The sequence below is a fragment of the Nestor notabilis genome, unplaced genomic scaffold (assembly GCF_000696875.1).
Source record: "Nestor notabilis isolate BGI_N333 unplaced genomic scaffold, ASM69687v1 scaffold13331, whole genome shotgun sequence".
Taxonomy (NCBI): domain Eukaryota; kingdom Metazoa; phylum Chordata; class Aves; order Psittaciformes; family Psittacidae; genus Nestor; species Nestor notabilis.
Genome location: NW_009915231.1, coordinates 36,749 through 56,165, shown reverse-complemented (window position 1 = coordinate 56,165; position 19,417 = coordinate 36,749). Strand labels below are relative to the sequence as shown.

The window sequence follows — 19,417 nt, the reverse complement described above, 5'->3', positions numbered from 1 at the left end:
TTGTTAACAACTCCATTCTTACTCTAAATCCAAAACACAGTGCTGTACCAGCTACTAGGAAGAAAATTGCTCTATCCCAGCCAAAACCAGGATGCTTATCTAGAAAAATGCTTTGCTTTTCCTAAGGCGTGTTTTTTTAGCCTTTTGATGAGAACTGTTTATTCCCCTGCCTTGCAAAGAGAACTTTGCTGAGCTATTGCAGAAGATTCATTCTGTAATACCACGACTGTGGTTGATAAAGACTAAGATCCAGGAGATTTACTGTGTGCTCTTACTCTTTTGAATAGTGTGTTGCTGCATTTGCTGTGTCTGCTGTGGCCTCACAGTGGGAACGTACAGGGAAGCCATTCAACCCGCTGCTTGGAGAGACGTATGAATTGATCAGGTAAAAACCGGAAGATGCACTGAAGAGTCAAATTCTGTGTACCTGATGTTTCATTAGACTTGTCAGGTGGCTTGCAGAATGCTCTTTAGCTCATAGGATTCCACGCATTCTCCTAGCAGCTGCTGGAGTTACGTGCAATGCATGTTTGTGTTCAGCAGTGCACCTTCCAGAGCAGGGAGACTACTTTTCAACTCATAGCAGGCAAATGGTATTTGTCAGGTTTAAAAGCAAGTTTTATTTACAAAGATGACTTTTTTTTTCTCTGAAGCCTTCTGAATGAAAAAATGCATGGTACATAAGGCAGATGTTACAATTGCAATATTCATTATGTGAGTGCCCAGAATACAAATAGGCAATGTTAGTCTATTCACTTGCAGGTGCACTTAAGGTAAATTTTTCCCTCAGGTAAGGTTTTAGCCCCTGTCTATGTGAAAGTTTAAGAAAGAGGTCACTGTGAAGAGTAAACATAGTGGCTGATCAGATTTGGTAATCCTTGTTACCTTTTTACGTGGGACCTTAATGATCATCTAGTTACAACTCCCCCGCAATGGGCAGGGACACCTTCCACTAGACCAGGATGCTCAAAATCCCATCCAGTCTGTCCTCAGATATTTAGAAGGAGGATGTTCTATGTATTAGTTGATCTTTTTGTTTTATCCCAGGGTTGTAACTAACTCTTGCACTGAGTACAACAACCGTGCATGGGTCCAACCATCTGTTTCACCTGGGGAAAAGAGCTGCAACTTCACTAATTACATGGATACATGCTTTTGGTTATCTTTATTTTGCAGAGATGATCTTGGATTTAGACTTCTCTCAGAGCAAGTTAGCCATCATCCACCAATCAGTGCTTTCTATGCTGAAGGTTTAAATAATGATTTTGTGTTTCATGGATCAATTTATCCTAAACTCAAGTTCTGGGGCAAGAGTGTGGAAGCAGAACCAAAAGGCACAATGACTTTGGAGCTTCTTGAGTAAGTCAATAAGTAATAATTGCAGAGGCAGAGTGGCCAGATCCATGATGATTAGTGTGCTTTAGAGTCTCATTGCTTAAGAATGGACTTGTTTAACACCCACATACTAATGTTTGATGGCAGATCACTTTGTGGGGAGGAGTGTATGAGAAGATGAAAAGAACTGCCATCGTGTCTCCTAATACACTGCATAGTAATAGTAGCAATAGTTGAGGCTTGTGTCTGTATGTTCTACAGATGCCTGGATGTCAGTCCTACCACGACTGGCATGCTTGAGTCCTGTTTATGTCATTCAGTGCTAACAGTGACTGCACTGAAGTGGCCGTTTTAAGGAATTGATAAAATCTGCAGCAATAGGATTAATAAATTTCTTAGGTTTCCTGACTTACTGCCACGTCCTTTTCAAGACTTGATGCAATTTATAGATGATGGCTGTTTGCAGGAGCAACGTTCAGTGTTTCAATTTTTATTTCCCTTCCTTAGACACAATGAAGCCTATACGTGGACAAATCCTACGTGCTGTGTGCATAACATCATTGTGGGCAAACTTTGGATCGAGCAGTATGGAAATGTAGAAATAACAAACCATAAGTAAGTTAAGAGTGGAAGTGCTTTCACTTGCTATAAGTTTGAAAAAGAAAAGTATTTGAAAGTAATTAGTGCCCTCTTGTACTGCCTTTAGAACTGGTGAGAAATGTATACTGAGCTTTAAGCCCTGCGGCCTCTTTGGGAAGGAGTTGCACAAAGTTGAAGGCTACATTCAGGACAAAAGGTAACAGCTTCATTCCTAATAGGGAACAAATGGCTGCCCCCTGTTTTTCATGGGACCTGTAGAACTGAATGTCTTTTAACATTGTCTGTGGAAGGCACGAACCTGCAACAGCAAGGGTATGAACTGTGCAACATCAATAATGAAGTTTTAAGAGTTGCCCACAGTTCTTCTTTCAGATGTTTTTGCCTGAAATGATGAAATAAATCTCTTTAAGCTCCTTTGTAAACTTAGTCTTTTCTTTTTTTTGACAGCAAAAAGAAACTTTGTGCGCTGTATGGGAAGTGGACTGAGTGTTTGTACAGTGTTGACCCAGCTACATTCGATGCTTACAAAAAACTTGACAAGAAAAATACCGAAGAGAAGAAAAGCGGTAAACAGGTATTAAGCACATAGAGAAGTGGTGTCTCAAAAGCATAAGACAGCTAAAATAATTTTTAGTAGCATTTAAGAGCATTAAGATTTATTTCAGTTACTTTCTTTCCTAGTAAGATAAAAAATGTATTGGATGAGTACCAGCATTAAGGAATGAAATGCTTTCTCTCTCAAGGATTTGTATTCAAACTGTCCAAAACTTGGAGTCATCTAAATACTCGCTGGTTCATTACCTGGCTCTTTCTCCCAGGTCATGTGGAGAAAATAGCTTATCCATTAGTTGGTTCCTGGTTCTGATGATATATGATAACACTGGTATTCTAATAGGAGGATTTTGACCTCTACAGGCAGGGTAGTCTAACTTCTCATCTTGATAGATCATATTTTACCACTTTTACAAGGAATTTTTGTATTTCTTCTGGGGGGAAAAGAAAACAAACCCAAAACAGAGGAGCCCTTATTCTTATTTCTTCCAGATTTCTGGTCAGCAGTATGCTTTTTTGTTTAAGGTGTATGATGATGGTGACAAAAAACAGCTTGATGAAGAACAACACTCGCATAATAGCTCAAACCAGGGATTGTTTCCCTTTGACTGAAGCCAGATTTTTTTGTCCGTTTGGGTGGTGTTAGTTTTTTTTCTGAAGGAAAAAAAGAGACAACTCTGAAAACAGTTGTTCCTGTGCAGGTTCAGATTGTTGCTGTACCTGAGATTGCACCAGTGTTTGTTGTCAAGAGAGCGCTGAAGCACTGGGGATTACTGCTTCTCTTTGAGCCTGACCCTGTGAGCTCTAAGGAGAAGGAGCAAAGAAAAACACATCCTTGTGTCTTTTTTCAGCTACCACTTTGCATTTCCCAACAACGCTTAAGACGATTACTTCAAAATGAAGCATCCTGTTGCATAAAGCTCAAGTTGCAGTGTTGCTCTGACTCTAGAGAGGCAGGCTTTTCCTACTCATTTAACAGACTATTTCTGTGTAGAAAACTGAAAGCTTTGTAATGCACGCTACGAATCGGGCACTCTACTGAATGTGTATTCCCACTGCCCCCTTGTGTTTGAGGAGTTGATACTGTTTATGGGGTTTAAGCATCTAGGTGAGCAAGTTTCATGTATCATGTCTGGATGTGGTTTGTTCCTTCATAGGAGTGAAGGATTCATTCAGGCATGAGATTACATGGTCTTTGAAACTTCTCCTAATTAGAGTTTTCAGATTTATTTAGTAATATTCCAACTACTCTTCCATGCTGCATTGCTGCAAATGAAGAATTGCTTTTCTTTCTCCCTTTAGGGGACCTGCTTCAATGGGAGTCCTTTTGCAGATTGTCCTGGATTTTCCTCCAAATCCTTTTGATATTTTTTTCTTTTCTTCTCTTTTTTTTTTTTTTTAATAGAGGTAAAATATAAGGAAAAACAATTTTACAGGAAGCAAGGCAATCCCTCATGTGTGCAGAGGTGATATTTTACCAACATCGAAAGAGTTAATAGTAGAGCTGGATATATTCAGACCAGGATGATTCTGCTCCGAATGAACTGGAGCCTATTTTAAATTAAGATAAAGTACTTTGTGCAGAATTGCCAGTGCAAGTACATGGAAGAGCATCACATAAAGCAACATCAACTGCTCTCGTTTACAGACTTCAGAAGTCTTGCTTTGGCAACGTCTGTTACTATCCTCCTAGCAATATACTGAGAGATTGAGTAGTGCTGAGCACAAAATATGAATCATTGTGGCAAGAGCACATGAAAATCCACTTTTTGACTAGTTCTTTGTAATTCTTACAACATTTTTAAGGTTATGTATCCACCAAGGCACAAATGTTAGTGTGCATTGTAGCCTTTCTGTGGAAGTCGGTTTGGAGTTGGACAGTCTGGTATTGACATGTGTTTGTTTTCATATAAGGATACCTTACTCGTCTGTTCTGCTTCAAACTCTTGACTTCAGCAAGATTGATTGGTGTCCTTTCAAGGACAGAACATCAGATTGCCAGCACAGTTCTGATGTAGTTGGCTAAAATCCCTGTTTATCTTCTTAATAGCTGAGGCACTGAACCTGGTCTGCATGTTGTTCTGGTTACCTTGCAACCTGTTTATTATTAAAAGCACTGTATCCAAGCGCTCCACAATGAAACAGAATCCTTAATTCTCTGTAATTTTCTCAGAGGCCTGACACATGAATCATCTCAGAGGACATCTGAGCCTAGTTTGGGTACTGGGTTCTTCTGCATTGAAACATTGGTCTGTATTATCTGATGCAACCATCGGAAAGCAAAGCTTGTTAGCAGCAGGATTAAAGCTGTTGGCATGTAGCCAATGTATTTAAAGCATTGTCAACTAATGCTTTTAAGTTCAGTTTTAATCTCCAGTGCTGGTTTTAATCCAGTTCGTTTTTAATCTCTAAAACGTGCTGCTGGTTTTAGCTGTGATAGTGACACAAAGTTTTCTTGGTGGAGCCACACGCGTTGTCAGGCTGGCTTTAGTTCGGTATTGTAACACAGCTTGTGTGGCAGAAGTAGTGTCAGCAGCATTGGACCCCACCTGCTTTAAAGCTGTGCATAGAACGGGTGATGGTTTAGAACTAGTTCAGGTCACATCTACACCAGTGATTTTCTACTGTTCTAGTAAGCCTGGGTGAAGCTTTTCCCCTTCTGGGAAAAGTATTTCACAGTGCTGTGACTGCAGCTGCCTTGGGCCGTGTATGTGAGCATTCACAGCATGCCTTTCCCAGAAGAAGTAGCTGATCTAGGATATTCATTTAATGTTTGCCGTTTGCCATTGTAGTAGTGTAGTGGTGAATGGAAAGGAAGGTACCTCTGAGCAAAGAGCACTAGCACAGGGCTTTGTTGTGTGCAAACTGAAGACGGCATTTGCATCATGTGCTGGTGTTTCTTTGATGCGGAAGGATGAGGAATGTGACTTCTGTTCTTAAACTTTAATGAAATGATAGTGGAGCTAAATACCAGGCATGAAAACGCTTGTGTTTGAGGAAACAGGACATCTCTGTGGTAGAAAAATGGACATTTCTTAAAGCTTGGTACATCCAGATTACATATATGAAGATGTTGATGCAAGAAGCTGTTGATAGTATTCCACTGGGAGGGATTTGGGAGTATGTGTGCTATGTTAATGCTGTCCTTCTTGAGAATCATCTAGAAAAATTTCCGTGGCTGGAATTACTTACTTCTGGTCAAGGAGATAATATTATGTAAGTTCCAGTGTTGGAATGAATGAGTGTAAATGTTTACGAGTTACGTAACTCCTCTTTTCTGTGTGTGCTGCCTTCAGGTGGGCAATACTGAGGAACCAGATGAGATGCCCTTGCCAGATTCAGAAAGTGTGTATGTTATTCCTGGAAGTATTTTGCTGTGGAAGATAACTCCAAGACCTCCAAATTCAGCACAGGTCAGCTATGCTTCTGCTCACTGAAAGTGTGTGCTGTCCTGTTATTCTGTGTCTTCAACACAAAGCAAATCCCTTTGTTGTCTTTTTCATTAACAAGTGTGGATTTGCCTGTTTATTGCGACAAGCTGTCCCGCTGCAACTGTAACTCTGTAATGGGGGGTTAGATGGACAGACACTTCCTAGGAGACGCTTGCAAAGCCTGCACAGCTTGAGTTGGTGCGTCAAGGGCTGTGGAGCTGGAGTGCCAGTGGGCAGAATGCAAGGGTACATGTGCAACTGGAAAGACCAAGAATTGGAACACGAAAAGGTGCCTTCAGTGAGTTAATCAAGGGGGAAATCTCTCTACAGAGATAGGGAAAATAACAGTAGGACTGGAAAAAGAAGATAAGAGAGAAATAGCACACTGAGTAATTGAGTGCTGGCCTGCTTAAAAGAACCACCACGGATCACCTACACGCTGCCTGACAGTGCAGTTTTGCTGGTGTCTTGAGTATTCCTATCTTGAGTGATTAAGCAATAAAAAAAGCACTTAGCTGCTGTCTAAAAACATCATAAAATCTTAAAACATCATAAAATCTTTCTTGTGTATTAAGACTAGCTGCTGGAGACATTGTAAACTCACCTCTTTGTCTCTGAATTTCAGATGTATAATTTTACTAGCTTTGCTATGGCTTTGAATGAGTTGGACAAAGAAATGGAGAGTGTCATCCCCAAAACGGACTGCCGGCTACGACCAGATATCAGAGCCATGGAAAATGGAGAAATAGGTAACTTTAATTATTGGCAAAGGTGGTTTTTATTTTTGTTAAAACTGAGTGACTAGAAAAAAGTAAATTCCACATAAAAGTTTTTAGATAAATTGTGAGTAAGTAGCTACCCATAAAGATACATTCCTCCGTGCTGCAGACAGTAGCTCTTTAATACAGTGCAGCCTTCTGCAGGTTGTGGTGTGCTTCTGGTGAAAGATGTGTCACCCACTTCTGCTGGGGCTGCTTGGGATAATTTCCTTCATAGCAGCTCATAGACTGGTGACCAAAGTAGTGCTGATTGATAACACATCAGTGTTCTGGCTATTGCTGAACATGTGCACAGTGTTAAAGCTGCCTCTGTTTCTGGAGTTGGCAAGAGGCTGGCAGGGGACACAGCCAGGACAGCTGACCCAAACTGACCAAAGGGATATTCCATGCCATGTAACATCATGCTGAGCAGTAAATTGTGTGTGTCAGGGCGAAGTAGCTGTGGCTTGGAGACTGGCTGCATATACAGATCTGCTGGTGGAAGGTAGTAAGTGGTTGCCTTTGCATCACTTCCATTGTTGGTTTTTTTTTTTTTTTTTGTTTCACTTCACTTACTAAACCATCTTTATCTCGACCTATGAGGTTTTTGGGGGTTTTCTGCTTTTGCTCTTTGATTCTCTCCCTTAACCCATTGGGGTAGGTGGGAGTGACCGAGTGGCTGGTGGGCACATAGTTGCTGGCCAGGAACCCACCACATCACCTACTTGCTTATGGTTCTTCCATCTAAGCAAGAACCTTAAACTTCACAATGCTATGCTATTTATTTAGCTTTAGGCCCTCTGCTTCTGATAAACAGTCTGAGATCTGGCTATGAAAAACAAAAGCCAGTGACACAGGCGTAATACAGTACAGCTGAACTGCACAGTTCTTTCTCAGAAGCTGAAAACCACCTGTTTTGAGGCAGATCAGTGAATTCCCACAACCAGTCTCTCTGGCCTGTACAGTTCTTTTGTGGCCACCAGGACAGACATACTTGGTTCAGACATCCCCAGTAATTTGTCTAAACTTGAAGTGCAAAAACTATGCCATTATCAACAGACCATATTCCTTAACTATACTAACAGCATCAAGTTTGTCTAACAGATAGGCTGGTAGTATGTTAGGAGCTGGCAGGGTAACTGAGAATGTCTTCCAAAAATGAACTTCCAAAAAAAAAAACCTACTTCCTTCTAAAATGTTAATGAAATGCTTTTTGAGGATTCAAGTAGGAAGGAGGTCAGCCGTAACCTAATCTGCTTCTTCGTATTGCTTACTCCTCAGACTTCCTGACCATTCTTTCTGCCAAATAGAAGCAACTCTTCTGCTTGTTCAGGACCATGACCTGTGCTATCTTACTGCGTTAACAAAAAATGAAGGATGCTGCAGAGTGACAATTCTTTGTGGTTTGGAAATGAGTATTCCAACCCCCTGTTGATCAGGAGCTAGGCACTAGTAACAACTTATCCCAAACCTTAAAAGAAGCAGGTGGTCAGACTTCCGAAATGAACCCAGAATATCTAAATCAGTTCCCCTACTGAAATAAATTCTAGGTATGCCATCTCCCCTAGCTCACATTTGGTGTCACATAAACACATTTTCAGGGGCCTCAGGTGATGGATAAACATGTATTTAGCTGTCTTAAAGACTGGAATTTCATTGACTGATCTTGTGCCACAGCTGGACTGGCTTTGCTCTTAGCCAACCAGATACTCTTCTGTGTTTTTAAATGGACAGTGTTTACTGCTTCCCTTATTTGCTGGGTCAGATGGTAATGCCCCTGTCTTATGTTATGCTTTAATGTCTTCTGTATTTCTGTTTGTGTGTACTTACTCTTTCAAGATCTAGCTAGTGAAGAAAAGAAGAGGCTAGAAGAAAAACAAAGGACTGCCCGCAAAAATCGTTCAAAGTCAGAGGAAGACTGGAAAACGAGGTTAGTGTGTGCCTGCCTCTGTGTGTGTGTGTGTGTGTGTGTGTAGTTACATAAAGGTTTTGAACATTCAGGTTAACTGCCAGTCCACGCTGGTGATGTGCAGTGCTGTGTCAGCATGAAGAGCTGGCATCGTCAGGTTTGGTAGTGCCACTGTTCTGTTTGCAGACTTGGTCCCTGCAGGCTGTAGTGCTTCCAGAGAAGTATCAGGCCTGGTCTCACTCCCTTCCCTCTCGCTGCTTGCACACCCTTATTCAAATTCAAACTGTGCTGTCTTTTCTGAGCACCTCTTGGTTCTGACACGAAAAGGTGGTGTCACTGATAGCTGCTTGTAAGGACTGTTGTTGCTGATTAATTTATAATCACCTCAAATTTGCATGCTTGGCCAAAGAGAGGAGGAAGTGCTTCCTCCAGTGAACTTGATGATAGCTTATTGCCCCATGACTTCTCAGATCAGTTGCTTTGTGCTGGCAATACTGTATTCCTACTGCATAGTTACTCTCAAAGCTGGTGAAATGACTGTATCACCCATCTATCAAAATCATGGTCTCCTTTCTGAAAGGGCTACTAACTACTAAAGTTAGAAGAGCGAAGGGAAAAGTTAGCTTACAAGGATGATTGCTTTTTTACTACAAGATGAGAGGGGTCATTTGGGAGTTCTTAAACACATGCTAAGTAGAAACTGTGAAAACATGACCGAATTAGTCTAGTTTGACCAGACAAAGTCTATTTAAAAGTATAGTAATAAACTGATGGTCTCTTCACAGAAAAAAATAGTAGGGCTAAAGTCTCTAAAAATAAGCAAGCTTCATCTTTTCTCTATTAACTAGCTGTTAATACACCCAGACACTGTGGATTACATCTTTAAAATGCCTGTTTGTAACTATAAATCACTTTTTTCTTTTTTTCAAATGAAGTCACCCATCATCCCAGAGTCCCAGGTTTGGACATGTCTGCCTTTGTCTTTTTCCTGTGCCTGCTCTCCTGAAGTGTTTGGGTTTGTTTGCCCTGAGACTGGTGGAAAATAACATCTTTGTAATGCTTCCAAGTAAACGTGTTGAGTGCTGGACAGTCTTGCACCTCCCGCTTCCTTTCCTGAATTCAGAGTGTTCCTAGCTCTCACCAAGTGTTTTCCAAGCAAGGGATAGTCATATTCTGTTCTTCCAGGTGCCTGAAGTAGCTTAAGGTATAGCTCAAAGCACCTGAGGCTGGTATGGGAAATTGGGGAATTCCCAGGGGGCAACTCATAGCAGTAGTTTTCAAGGTATATAATTAGTGCAGACACCATTCACAAGGTTCTTCAGTTGCTGTTGTGGAGGTACTGTAGACCTGCTCAGCACTGGTCTTGCGATATCCTTCGTTTTCCAGGATGTTTCTAAAGCTTTGGCAGAAAATTCCTAGTCTTTGATCTCTTTAGTAGGAATGCCAAGTGTGACTCCTCCAAAGGATGAATATAAAGCCTATACAGGAAGAGCTGTGCTTTGGGGGTGGGAAAATGCGTACCATGAGGGGAAATTCTCCTATTCCTAGATCAACTGTAGGTCTTACCTACAGTGCAATATAAACTCTGGTGTGAACTAGTGCAGTTTCCTTGCCACAGAAAAGCAGGCTTCTTACTCTGGCTAGTAGAGTTCCTTCCTTGTAGGACAGTTCTCCAAAGTGCCTAGTGATTTTTCTTAAACTATTTTGAATCCATTTTAGAAGTGGTGTCTTGGTGTTTCTGAAGATTCATGTTGAACACTGAAGATTTTAGAGACTGACCAGTAGTCTCAAGTCTTGAGTAGAAGACTAGTTCAGTTTTGAAGCTGGATTATCTGATTGCTTTGGGTCTCCTAGGTCTCTCAGACTTGTTTCTTCCCATTGCCTTTCCCCATCCTATTGAAGTAGGTGGCTGCTGGAGGAGGGGCACATTGTCCTGACGTGTACAAGTGTTGAAGACACACTAGTGAGGTACTGGGTGGTAGAATTCTTTAACCTGAGAGATGAGGTAACTGTGCTTTATAGCCCTGTCTCCCAGCAAATGCTTGGCTTTATGCTCCAGAGTAAGCTGCTACTACTTATGAACTAGACACACGCACACACTTTGGAATAGCTGACTCATCTCATGTGGAAGTGATGCAGCAGTTCACTGTGCACGGTACTGGGGTGAATGACTTCTGTTGACTTCAGTTCACTTCAGCAGACAGAAGAGAGAACTGCTGAAGTGTTCTGCAACTGTTCAGTTCACCACTGTGAAGATGGTACAATGCATTTCTTCTGATACACATCTCAAATCTTTTGAGCCAAGCAAGACTTGCCCATTAGCTGCCCTGCTTTGTAACATTAACACTGCACTACTGGTGGCCTTTATGCTGTTGCTTTTTAAAGAGATCAAGTCATACTTGGTCCAAATGTGCTTTAATTTCTGTTCTGAAACATTACGGTACCCTAGAAGGGAAGAGTTGAGTTAAAATGGGCTGCCTTGCACATGGATGATTTATTTGAGTGTGTTTGCTGCAGTGAGGGATACAAAGGAAGTACTGGCTTTTGTGGCCAGTGCGGAGGTGAAAGGAAGCCATGGAGCCTATGAACAAAAACAGCTCCTAGCAAGCTGACTTGTGCCATAAACACAGCTTGGCAAATACAGCAAGAAGTTAAAATGCTGGAGGTCTGGTACTGTGTAGTGTGTGCTGTTGAGGCAGAAGGTTGAGTAACTGGCCTCCAACCAAAAACAGTAACAGCAGCAGGATTGCCAGAAACAGTGTAGGAGAGGAGGAAGGAAGAAAAACTTCTGTGCCATGATGATTTGACAGGGTTGTACTCCCCACTGGGGGATATTTGCCAGTAGTATGGCCTTGAAAGTGCACCTTAATTTACAGATAGTCCTCCACAGCAAAAGGCTACATACACATGCAGGTGTAATCTGTGCACCTCCGTATTAGCTGAGAGGGGAGGAAAGAAAGAAGGTGCTAAACTTCAGTATTTTTACCCACAACCATCTTAGCAAGTGCTTGCACGTAACTTCCTGCAGATGGAATCAGCTTTCTGGGCATTGAGATCAGGCTCCCAGCACTAACAGTGTAACACAACACAGTGACGTTACCATCAGCCAGGACTGTTCCTGCGGCCTGTGGGCAATACTTCACCTATGCTGAGGGTAACAGGCACACTTGTTCCGAGTGAAGTGCATTGCAAAACAAGGCTGTAAAAAACAAGGGGCAGCCTTAGATCCCTGGGAAATAATGTTTTTCTGTTTTCGGGACTGCAGTGCTTGTGGTGTTTACATGTCTTGCAAAAACTGTTACTGCTTATGCATGCCAAAATGATTGTTCACAACTGCTTTGAAGTAAAACTGTACCTGTCTTTTATATGTGATAGTCCGGACTGCTTCGAGTGACAACATACTAGTATCAGTAATTTCACCTGGGACGCATTTTAAGCTGTGTGGTGGTGAATGGAAAGATCCACCCACTGAAGATGACTTTAAATTCACTTACAAAGTTAAATGTAAGAGGGCTCCTGCAATCACAACAATTACTTTGAACAAGAAACTGCTGAAGAAGCAGCAAAGCAGTTCTGAACTTTTATAAAAGTGTGTGTTAATAACTTCACTTACATACTCTATGTTTCCTTGCAGATGGTTCCACCAAGGTCCCAATCCCTACACTGGTACACAGGACTGGCTCTATTCTGGCAACTACTGGGACAGAAACTACTTTAACTTGCCTGATATTTATTAAAATGCAATAAGGAGCCTGTGACTGATACAAATAAGTCTTAATCTGGTTTAATATTTTCCCTTGTTTTACTTATCTCCTGAAAAAACTGACAAGTTATCAAGCAGAATATTAAGCATCTCTCCACAGTAAATCTGGTGGTACATGATCTGCCATCCCATAGGTAGGGGAATAATTTTTCTGGCTGATGGTGGGTCCTGTGCGGACAGAGTCACCATGGTTTCAAGCTGCCCTGTTTGCTGAATACACCTATATTAGGTCGTGGTGTATGAGGAGTAGAACACCTTCGGCTGTTCTGTGAATACTTTCTTTCATAGAAAACATTGGCACAAGTAAAACTGGTTTTATTTATTGTGACATGGGAATGTCTAAAAGCACACAGAGCAACTGCAATATTCTGGTCTTAGATGAAGAATGATGTGTCACTTTTGTAAAGATTCAATTTTTCATAAAGTTGACTTTTCTTTTACTAAAGGAACTCCCTTGAATCCTGAGTTCTGGTCAGAGATTCCAGAAGCATTCCTGGCTCTGGAGCATTAATGCAGTTGTTTAAGCTGGTAACATTACTCAGAGGTATTTATTCAATGTTTTGTGCAGTGTATTCTGAATTTTGCTCTCCTGTTTTGCTACCAACCTTATGGTTTAAGGAATTAAGAGCCATTTAAATATCTACAGACTTGATTTGAACTGCACACTAGCAACAGGTTTGAAAAGAATCTGTTTCATGCACTAAAAGTTCTGGTGTCCAGCACCACTGTATAAAGAACCTCATCAGTCCAGGATGCGGTGGAACATGGTGGGGGAGGAACAGGACTTGTGTCTGTACTGTGCAAACTCCCTGGGAGGAAGTCTTGTGCATTTCAAAGGTAGTACAGCACCTCAGTGAGGCCTCCTGTGCACAGCTGCTTTACCCCTTTTCAGTGGGGTGCATTCAATCTTAGCATGTAAGTTTATATTGAACTGTGTACAGAGCTTCTAGAGGGCAGGCTGCTCTTTGTACAATATTTTAACTGCTGTCTGGAGGTTAGTGTTAATTGAATAATTTAATTGCTGGTAAATAAAGGCTTCAAAACTTCTTGCATCCTGTCTAAAGCGAGTGGTGTTTGACAGTGCTAATGCTTTCTGAGCAAGCCTACTCCAAAAGTTGCTGCAGTGAAGTTGCAGTGTGCTTCCCTGTGTGGGATGGTTGGCAACCAAGAGCATCCTCCTTGAACATGCAGGTTGCAGCTCTTGATTTGATGGTGGACTGCTGAACTGTTAATGAGGCAATGAGATGCTTTCTATTTTTAGGCTGTGCACTACTAGGATTACCAAGGTAGTGATGCAGAGACATGCGTGCATAGACAAGGGAAAGCCTTTTCTTCGGCAGCCTTTTGTGTGAGGGTGCAGTTCTCACATTGACCTGTATCTCTGAGGCTTATACATACACTGAAGAAGCTGAGCCACTGCAGGGAAATCCACACCAAGTTAACATTCAGGATATTGTGCCATGCTAGGAAAGTATAAAATGCATGAGAATGCTGTGCCAGTTGCTGGCTTTATTGGAGTATTTGCATAATGTATTACAGTGTAGACTCCATTCTTCCTGAAGTCCAAACAGCCTGTTTAAAAAAATAGCGTGGACTCGGTGCCCACAGGAGGGCAGGAGTCCCAGCCCCAGCCTTTGGAACAATGTCAGCAAGAGCTAACACATGCACCCTGGAGCCAAGAAAACCATATTGGTACAGTAGTTTCTTAGAGGTCATCTCTACCCTGCATTGTACTGACATAGGTGCTTTCCATTTACTGACCACTGATGAAGCTGTAGAGCTGGAAGCTGAAACAGGAAGGTGGACACAAAGACCCAAGCTTTCTTACCTGACAAGACATAAGCTTGCTCAGATGATTCCACTTGTGCTGTAGATTCCATTCTCTCAGAATGGCACAATAAATCAGCTGCAGATGGGCTTCAGGTTGTAGCACTTGAGCCTTGCATGTAATTGCTGCTCAATCTTTAACAGAACAGGTCTACAAAGGGAATGATTATTTTCTATGGAAACTGCTCTACATAAGGTGGAACCTCTGCATCCAGCATCAGCTCAATCTCCCAACACAGTGATACAACCTCAGTGGCTGAGGTAACTTCAGCTTTGCTGCAGGAAGGCACAGCCCACAGTGTGCCTTTAGGAGCAGGTGACCATGGTGGTTCTTCCCACCTTCATTTACATAATTTGCTGCATCAGCAGCACCTCCTACTAGTGTTAATTCGCCCTCTGAGGTTTGAGAGTCTTCACAAACAGTCTGCACGCTGGTTGACACATGCCTCACATAATAAAAAGAATCACTGTTACCCAGGACATGGGCAGCAAACTCTGCAGGCTCAGCAGGGGTATACACCAACAGTTTAGGTTCCTCAGGGGATGAAGCCCCATCAGATCCAGGGTGGGATTTACTTTCTGCAATGGAGCTGTCAATTGATGGGTGTTGAGTTCCTTGGAGCTATATTAAATATCACATTCTTCAAGGAACTGCTCTTCCTCTCTGTCAGCACACTTGTCCCTTTGCTTGGGCTCCCCAGAAAGCAAAGTATGTATGTATGTACTCTGACGTCTTCCAGTTCCCTCTGCAGTGGGAGGCATGGTCAGGGGTGCTAGCCAACCAGGGAACCACACTGTGAATTCAAACCCATTCCCTGAATTCACCTTTTTAAAGATAAACTCCACCAACGCACCCCTTGACAAGAGTAACTTTGTGCTTAGTCTTGGGTTACTTCACCCGATCCAACGCTGTAGCCTGTGAAAGCAGAACAGCTGAGTGACTGACACAACAGACTGCAAAGTACAGCACCTGAGAAGTGATGTTCTGTGGTGACCTCTGCCAGAAGCTCAGAGTACACAGCTGGGACTGTAACCTCTTCATCCATCGCAGTATGTGGAAAGAGATGATTCCTTAATACAGCTCCATTCATACTGCAGAACTTCATGCTTGCAATGGCAAAACCTGAAACAAACCTCAACAGCCCCAGGGACAGCATTTGCTTTCCAGCACACGTTTTCCAGCACACAAGATCAATTTATGTACCAATAAAACAAACCCCAGAAAAGTAGCTGCATAGTGCTCTATCTTCAAGGCTACCACCAGATGCATTTCTGAGAATCACTAAGGCAGGAAGACTGTAGGGGCAAGCTGTGATCAGGACTCTGCTGTGGGATAAAAATTTATCCACCAACAGTGCTACAGTCTTCATCAAAGTTGTAAAACCATCATCCACCTACCTGCTCTTGCACTGCTGGATGTCTGCATCTCTAGAAATCCCCAGGGGAATTCCAGCAGCACTGAAGATTTAAGACTCAAGTGTCACTGCTGCTCAAGTATCTAGACTATGTACGGTAACTTTCTTCAGTAAGTAACAAATCCACAAGAGGTCATTCAAAATTAACACAGTATTATATCACTTTCAATTTTAGTTCACTGGAAAGTATGTTAATGGTAAACTCACCATAAAATGCTTCTTCCATAAAAGAATCCTTAGGAAGTAATTTCTCATTAAGAAAACTTCCCACATGACAGCTCATCAGTCCTGGAAAGTGACAACACAGACCATAATATTAAAGATTTAGATACAGATATGCTATGGACTTACAAAATTAGTAAGAACAGCTTTCCTATATGCAGAATAATACATACTTCAAGAATATGTATGAGGACTAGAAAAATAAAGTCACTTCCGGAGTTGGGATAGTAATCTGAAGTCTAGATTTCTGTATGGAGAACATATGGAAGCAACAGGACTTCATAAAGACATTCAACATACCTGGGTGCAGAGGCAGTTACTTTCAGACCGTCCTCAATTAACACAATAAGAAGGTAACTTGTAAATTTGCTTCTCTCGAAGACTTTCAAAATTCTAGGCCTGCAGAGCTCTGCACAGCAAAAGCCTCAAAGATGTTTAAGTGCAGATGTCATAAACCACAGAAAAAGCTACAATCAGAGGTAACAGAAGCATGCATGAACTTACTTAAACAGGCTTCAGCCCCTGACACAAAAGTGTGTCTGTCAAACTTAAGAACAACTATCAGGAAAAAACACATCCGCTCCCAAACTGAAGAGCCAGTCAGCCTAAGACCAGTTTGCCCAGCTGAAGACAATCACCTTGTCCTACCATCCTTTGCCCACCTGCAGAAGTAATGGCTTCCAGATGACATTTAAAGTCTTAGAAATTGGGCAGAAGTTCAGCAAATCCAAGTCCCAAATAAGCCATATTTTTTCCACCAAAAAACAGGCTCAGGTCATTCATTAACTCTTCATTAGATAGTTCACAACAGGTTAATGTTTCACACTGCCTGGGGGCACATGGGGTGTGGGTTTGGTTTTTAACTTGGAATCCCTTTCAAAGCTTCAGATAAATAGGCAGAAGGACTCGCATTTTTTGCAAGCACCATCTTTGTGTTTCTACCTGCCAGAGACTTCAGTAGAATCCTAAGTGGGAGTTTGCATTCATATACAAAAATTTCCATGAAAACCACCTTGTTTTTCATACCAAAGGTACAAAATAGTGTTTTTATTTAAAGTGTCTTTATGTGTTTGACTGTGTCAGCACGAAGTCAGGGCCTTTGCTACAAGTGGGGAAGAAGTGTATGTCCTAGCAGTATAACTAATTAACCTTTTCAATACAGTAAACATATTGCTTTTAGTGAAAAACTAGGAGGCATTTGTTATGTAAATGGTTTTGCTCTGTGAAGCCTGACAATCTCTCTCTCCCTCTTCCCCTCTCAAATACTCAATTCAAACAAGCTTTTTCTTTTCCTCTTAGCCTCTTCACCTGGGAGCCCTTCTGGGCATTTCCTACACATAAGCACAGCTTCCCAAAAAATGACTGAAAATGATCAAAGACCAGTTGGTCCTTCTGAGCTTAACAGATTACTTGATGGGGAAAAGTCACATTAAAGATAAACAGCATTCTGGAAAAAGCAGCAAAGAAGAAGTTAGGGTCTAACAAACAGTAAGACAACTGTACGTGAACTTCCTGTGGCTAAAACACACTGGTGGGTAGAACACAGAAGATAAACAGGTCATGAAAATCTTGGGTGACCAAGCAAAGGTTCTGAGCAGCAGCAGGGAGGCAAGATGCAGCTCTAATACGCACCTACCCTGGGTCCAGTTTGGGGGCCCAAATATACATTAAAAAAAGAAGTGGTCAAAACTAGAAATAATTTAGTATTTAACTCTGGAAAGCCTGTCTCAAGCTGAATTTCTTACTGTCTCAAGAGAAACAGTGGTTTTGGTAGCTTTAATACTACTTCACTTGTTTGGGATTGCAGAGTTTTTCTTGAAAGCAATTGCTGCCACTGTTATTTATTTGTAATGATGACTGGAAAGGGAACTGGAGTCTAGTTTATGGGCTCCCCTGCTTTGACTCCACTGGTCAGTTCAACTGGACCCTCCTAACACTACATATAGCCCTATGCTAGCCTAGCACTTGCTCCCATTCAAACTTCAAACAGTTACAGCAATTTTTAAACACAAGTAGCATCAGTTGTTGGAAAGACAATCACATTGCTCTAAACTGAAAAGTAATTCAATACAACATTTGGGGTATTTTATTTAAGAACAAAGCGTAAGTGGACTATGAAACAAGCATTCAAAGTCAGAAGAAATTGAAGTGCTCGCTTTAGAGCAAATCAGAAACATTTTTCAAAGGTGTAGGAATACAACAAATACAATTGTGTGTGGTTCTTTTTCTTTAATGAAGAACAAGTAAAGCTGATGTCTTAAAAACACATCTTAAATCTTGTTCGCTCTATAGCTGATCTCAACATGACACATGTAACTCACTTTCTAAAGCAGGAGACTATAATTATACTGGAAGAACAAATGCTGAGGTAATTGCTGACTAGAAATCTTTGTTACAGAGTCACTTGACATCGCAGTTTTCCCAGTGCTTGGTATCATTTTGTTCAGGAGGCCACCAATTAAGAGACAAATTTGAGGAGCAAGGGAACAAAAAACTCATGTCCACGTTTCTTTTTTTTTAACCCAGAAATATAAAAGTGCAAGTTCTGTAAATCAACAACATTTACAGTACATCACAATAAATATGCCACCTTGTGATATCTAAAAACTCTAGTTATTTGAAATGAGTCATATTGAGATAAAAACTGCATCGACAGCAACAAAAATACCCGACCCAGTAAAGATAAGTTTTAATGTATTAACTAGCAAGATGCATATTCCATTATTGCTATTAGACCATGCCTCCGAGTTCCAAAGTATAAAAACTTAGCAGTTTACAGAAAATACCGTTGAAATTTCTCTCATCACAGGCACAATCTAACATAAAAAATAAATTTTGACATTTACAGTGTAGGAGATTCTCCTACGAGGGGAGGAAAAAAAATAATACAGAAACAGATAGTTCTAGTTCAGTGATGATTCGCTAAATCCACAGAAAAGCTGCAATTTGCACAGAGTTAAACTGTTATATGAATATATAGTGTCTCTCCATACCCACTCCTGGCCTGGTGAGAACAAAAGGCCTTTTAGTACATTTACTACAACTTGCTAGCTACCTCTGAGTATGCAGACCTTAGATATCCCAACACAAATCACATGCAGGTGCTTTGTGTCCTGAACAGCCTAGTCTCACATTATACTTAAGCAGTGCATTTAAAAGGAATTTTGTCACTAGCTGTATCCTTTCTAACTGTGTCTCTGATTGCAAAACAGTAAAAGTCAGATAGGACAAAATAAGATTTCAAGTACATTAAAGCCCATTTTTAAAATCATTACTGAATTCTAAGTAGTCACTATATATACACAATGTATTGTTTTCTAGTCAGTACTTACTTGGATTGACCAAATAAGGTTGAACACTCATTCATGACTCAGTATTACTGTCAAAGTTGAATAAAAAAAACCAAAACAAACAGTGCACTACCTGTAACACATCTGGATTATAGAAAAATAAAACTGCTTTTGTAAGAGTTAAGAGTCTCTCCTCTCCTTCAGGAACTGCAACAGAAGCATTTACCGCTCTAGGAATGCCTTTCATAGCAGGAACTGAATATTTCTAGAGAAAAATAGAAGTGTCTCAACCATTTCATCTGGCCCACCAAATAG

General features: G+C 41.2%; 1 protein-coding gene across 2 annotated transcripts in view; it reads left to right on the top strand.

Moving 5' to 3' along the window:
• The window catches only part of OSBPL1A (oxysterol binding protein-like 1A), a 28,810-nt gene extending 16,233 nt beyond the window's left edge, over nt 1-12,577 (top strand). Inside the window, exons 5-14 of one of the 2 annotated variants that reach the window (XM_010024035.1) lie at nt 288-385; nt 1,177-1,359; nt 1,843-1,950; nt 2,042-2,131; nt 2,383-2,509; nt 5,784-5,900; nt 6,544-6,667; nt 8,516-8,606; nt 9,521-9,544; nt 12,220-12,577. In XM_010024035.1, the coding sequence (XP_010022337.1) occupies nt 288-385; nt 1,177-1,359; nt 1,843-1,950; nt 2,042-2,131; nt 2,383-2,509; nt 5,784-5,900; nt 6,544-6,667; nt 8,516-8,606; nt 9,521-9,544; nt 12,220-12,322 (1,065 nt within the window). In that variant the 3' untranslated portion in view covers nt 12,323-12,577. The remainder of the gene's footprint in view (nt 1-287; nt 386-1,176; nt 1,360-1,842; nt 1,951-2,041; nt 2,132-2,382; nt 2,510-5,783; nt 5,901-6,543; nt 6,668-8,515; nt 8,607-9,520; nt 9,545-12,219) is intronic. The other variant, XM_010024036.1, reaches the window with a different exon arrangement.
• The last annotated feature ends 6,840 nt before the right edge of the window (nt 12,578-19,417 follow it).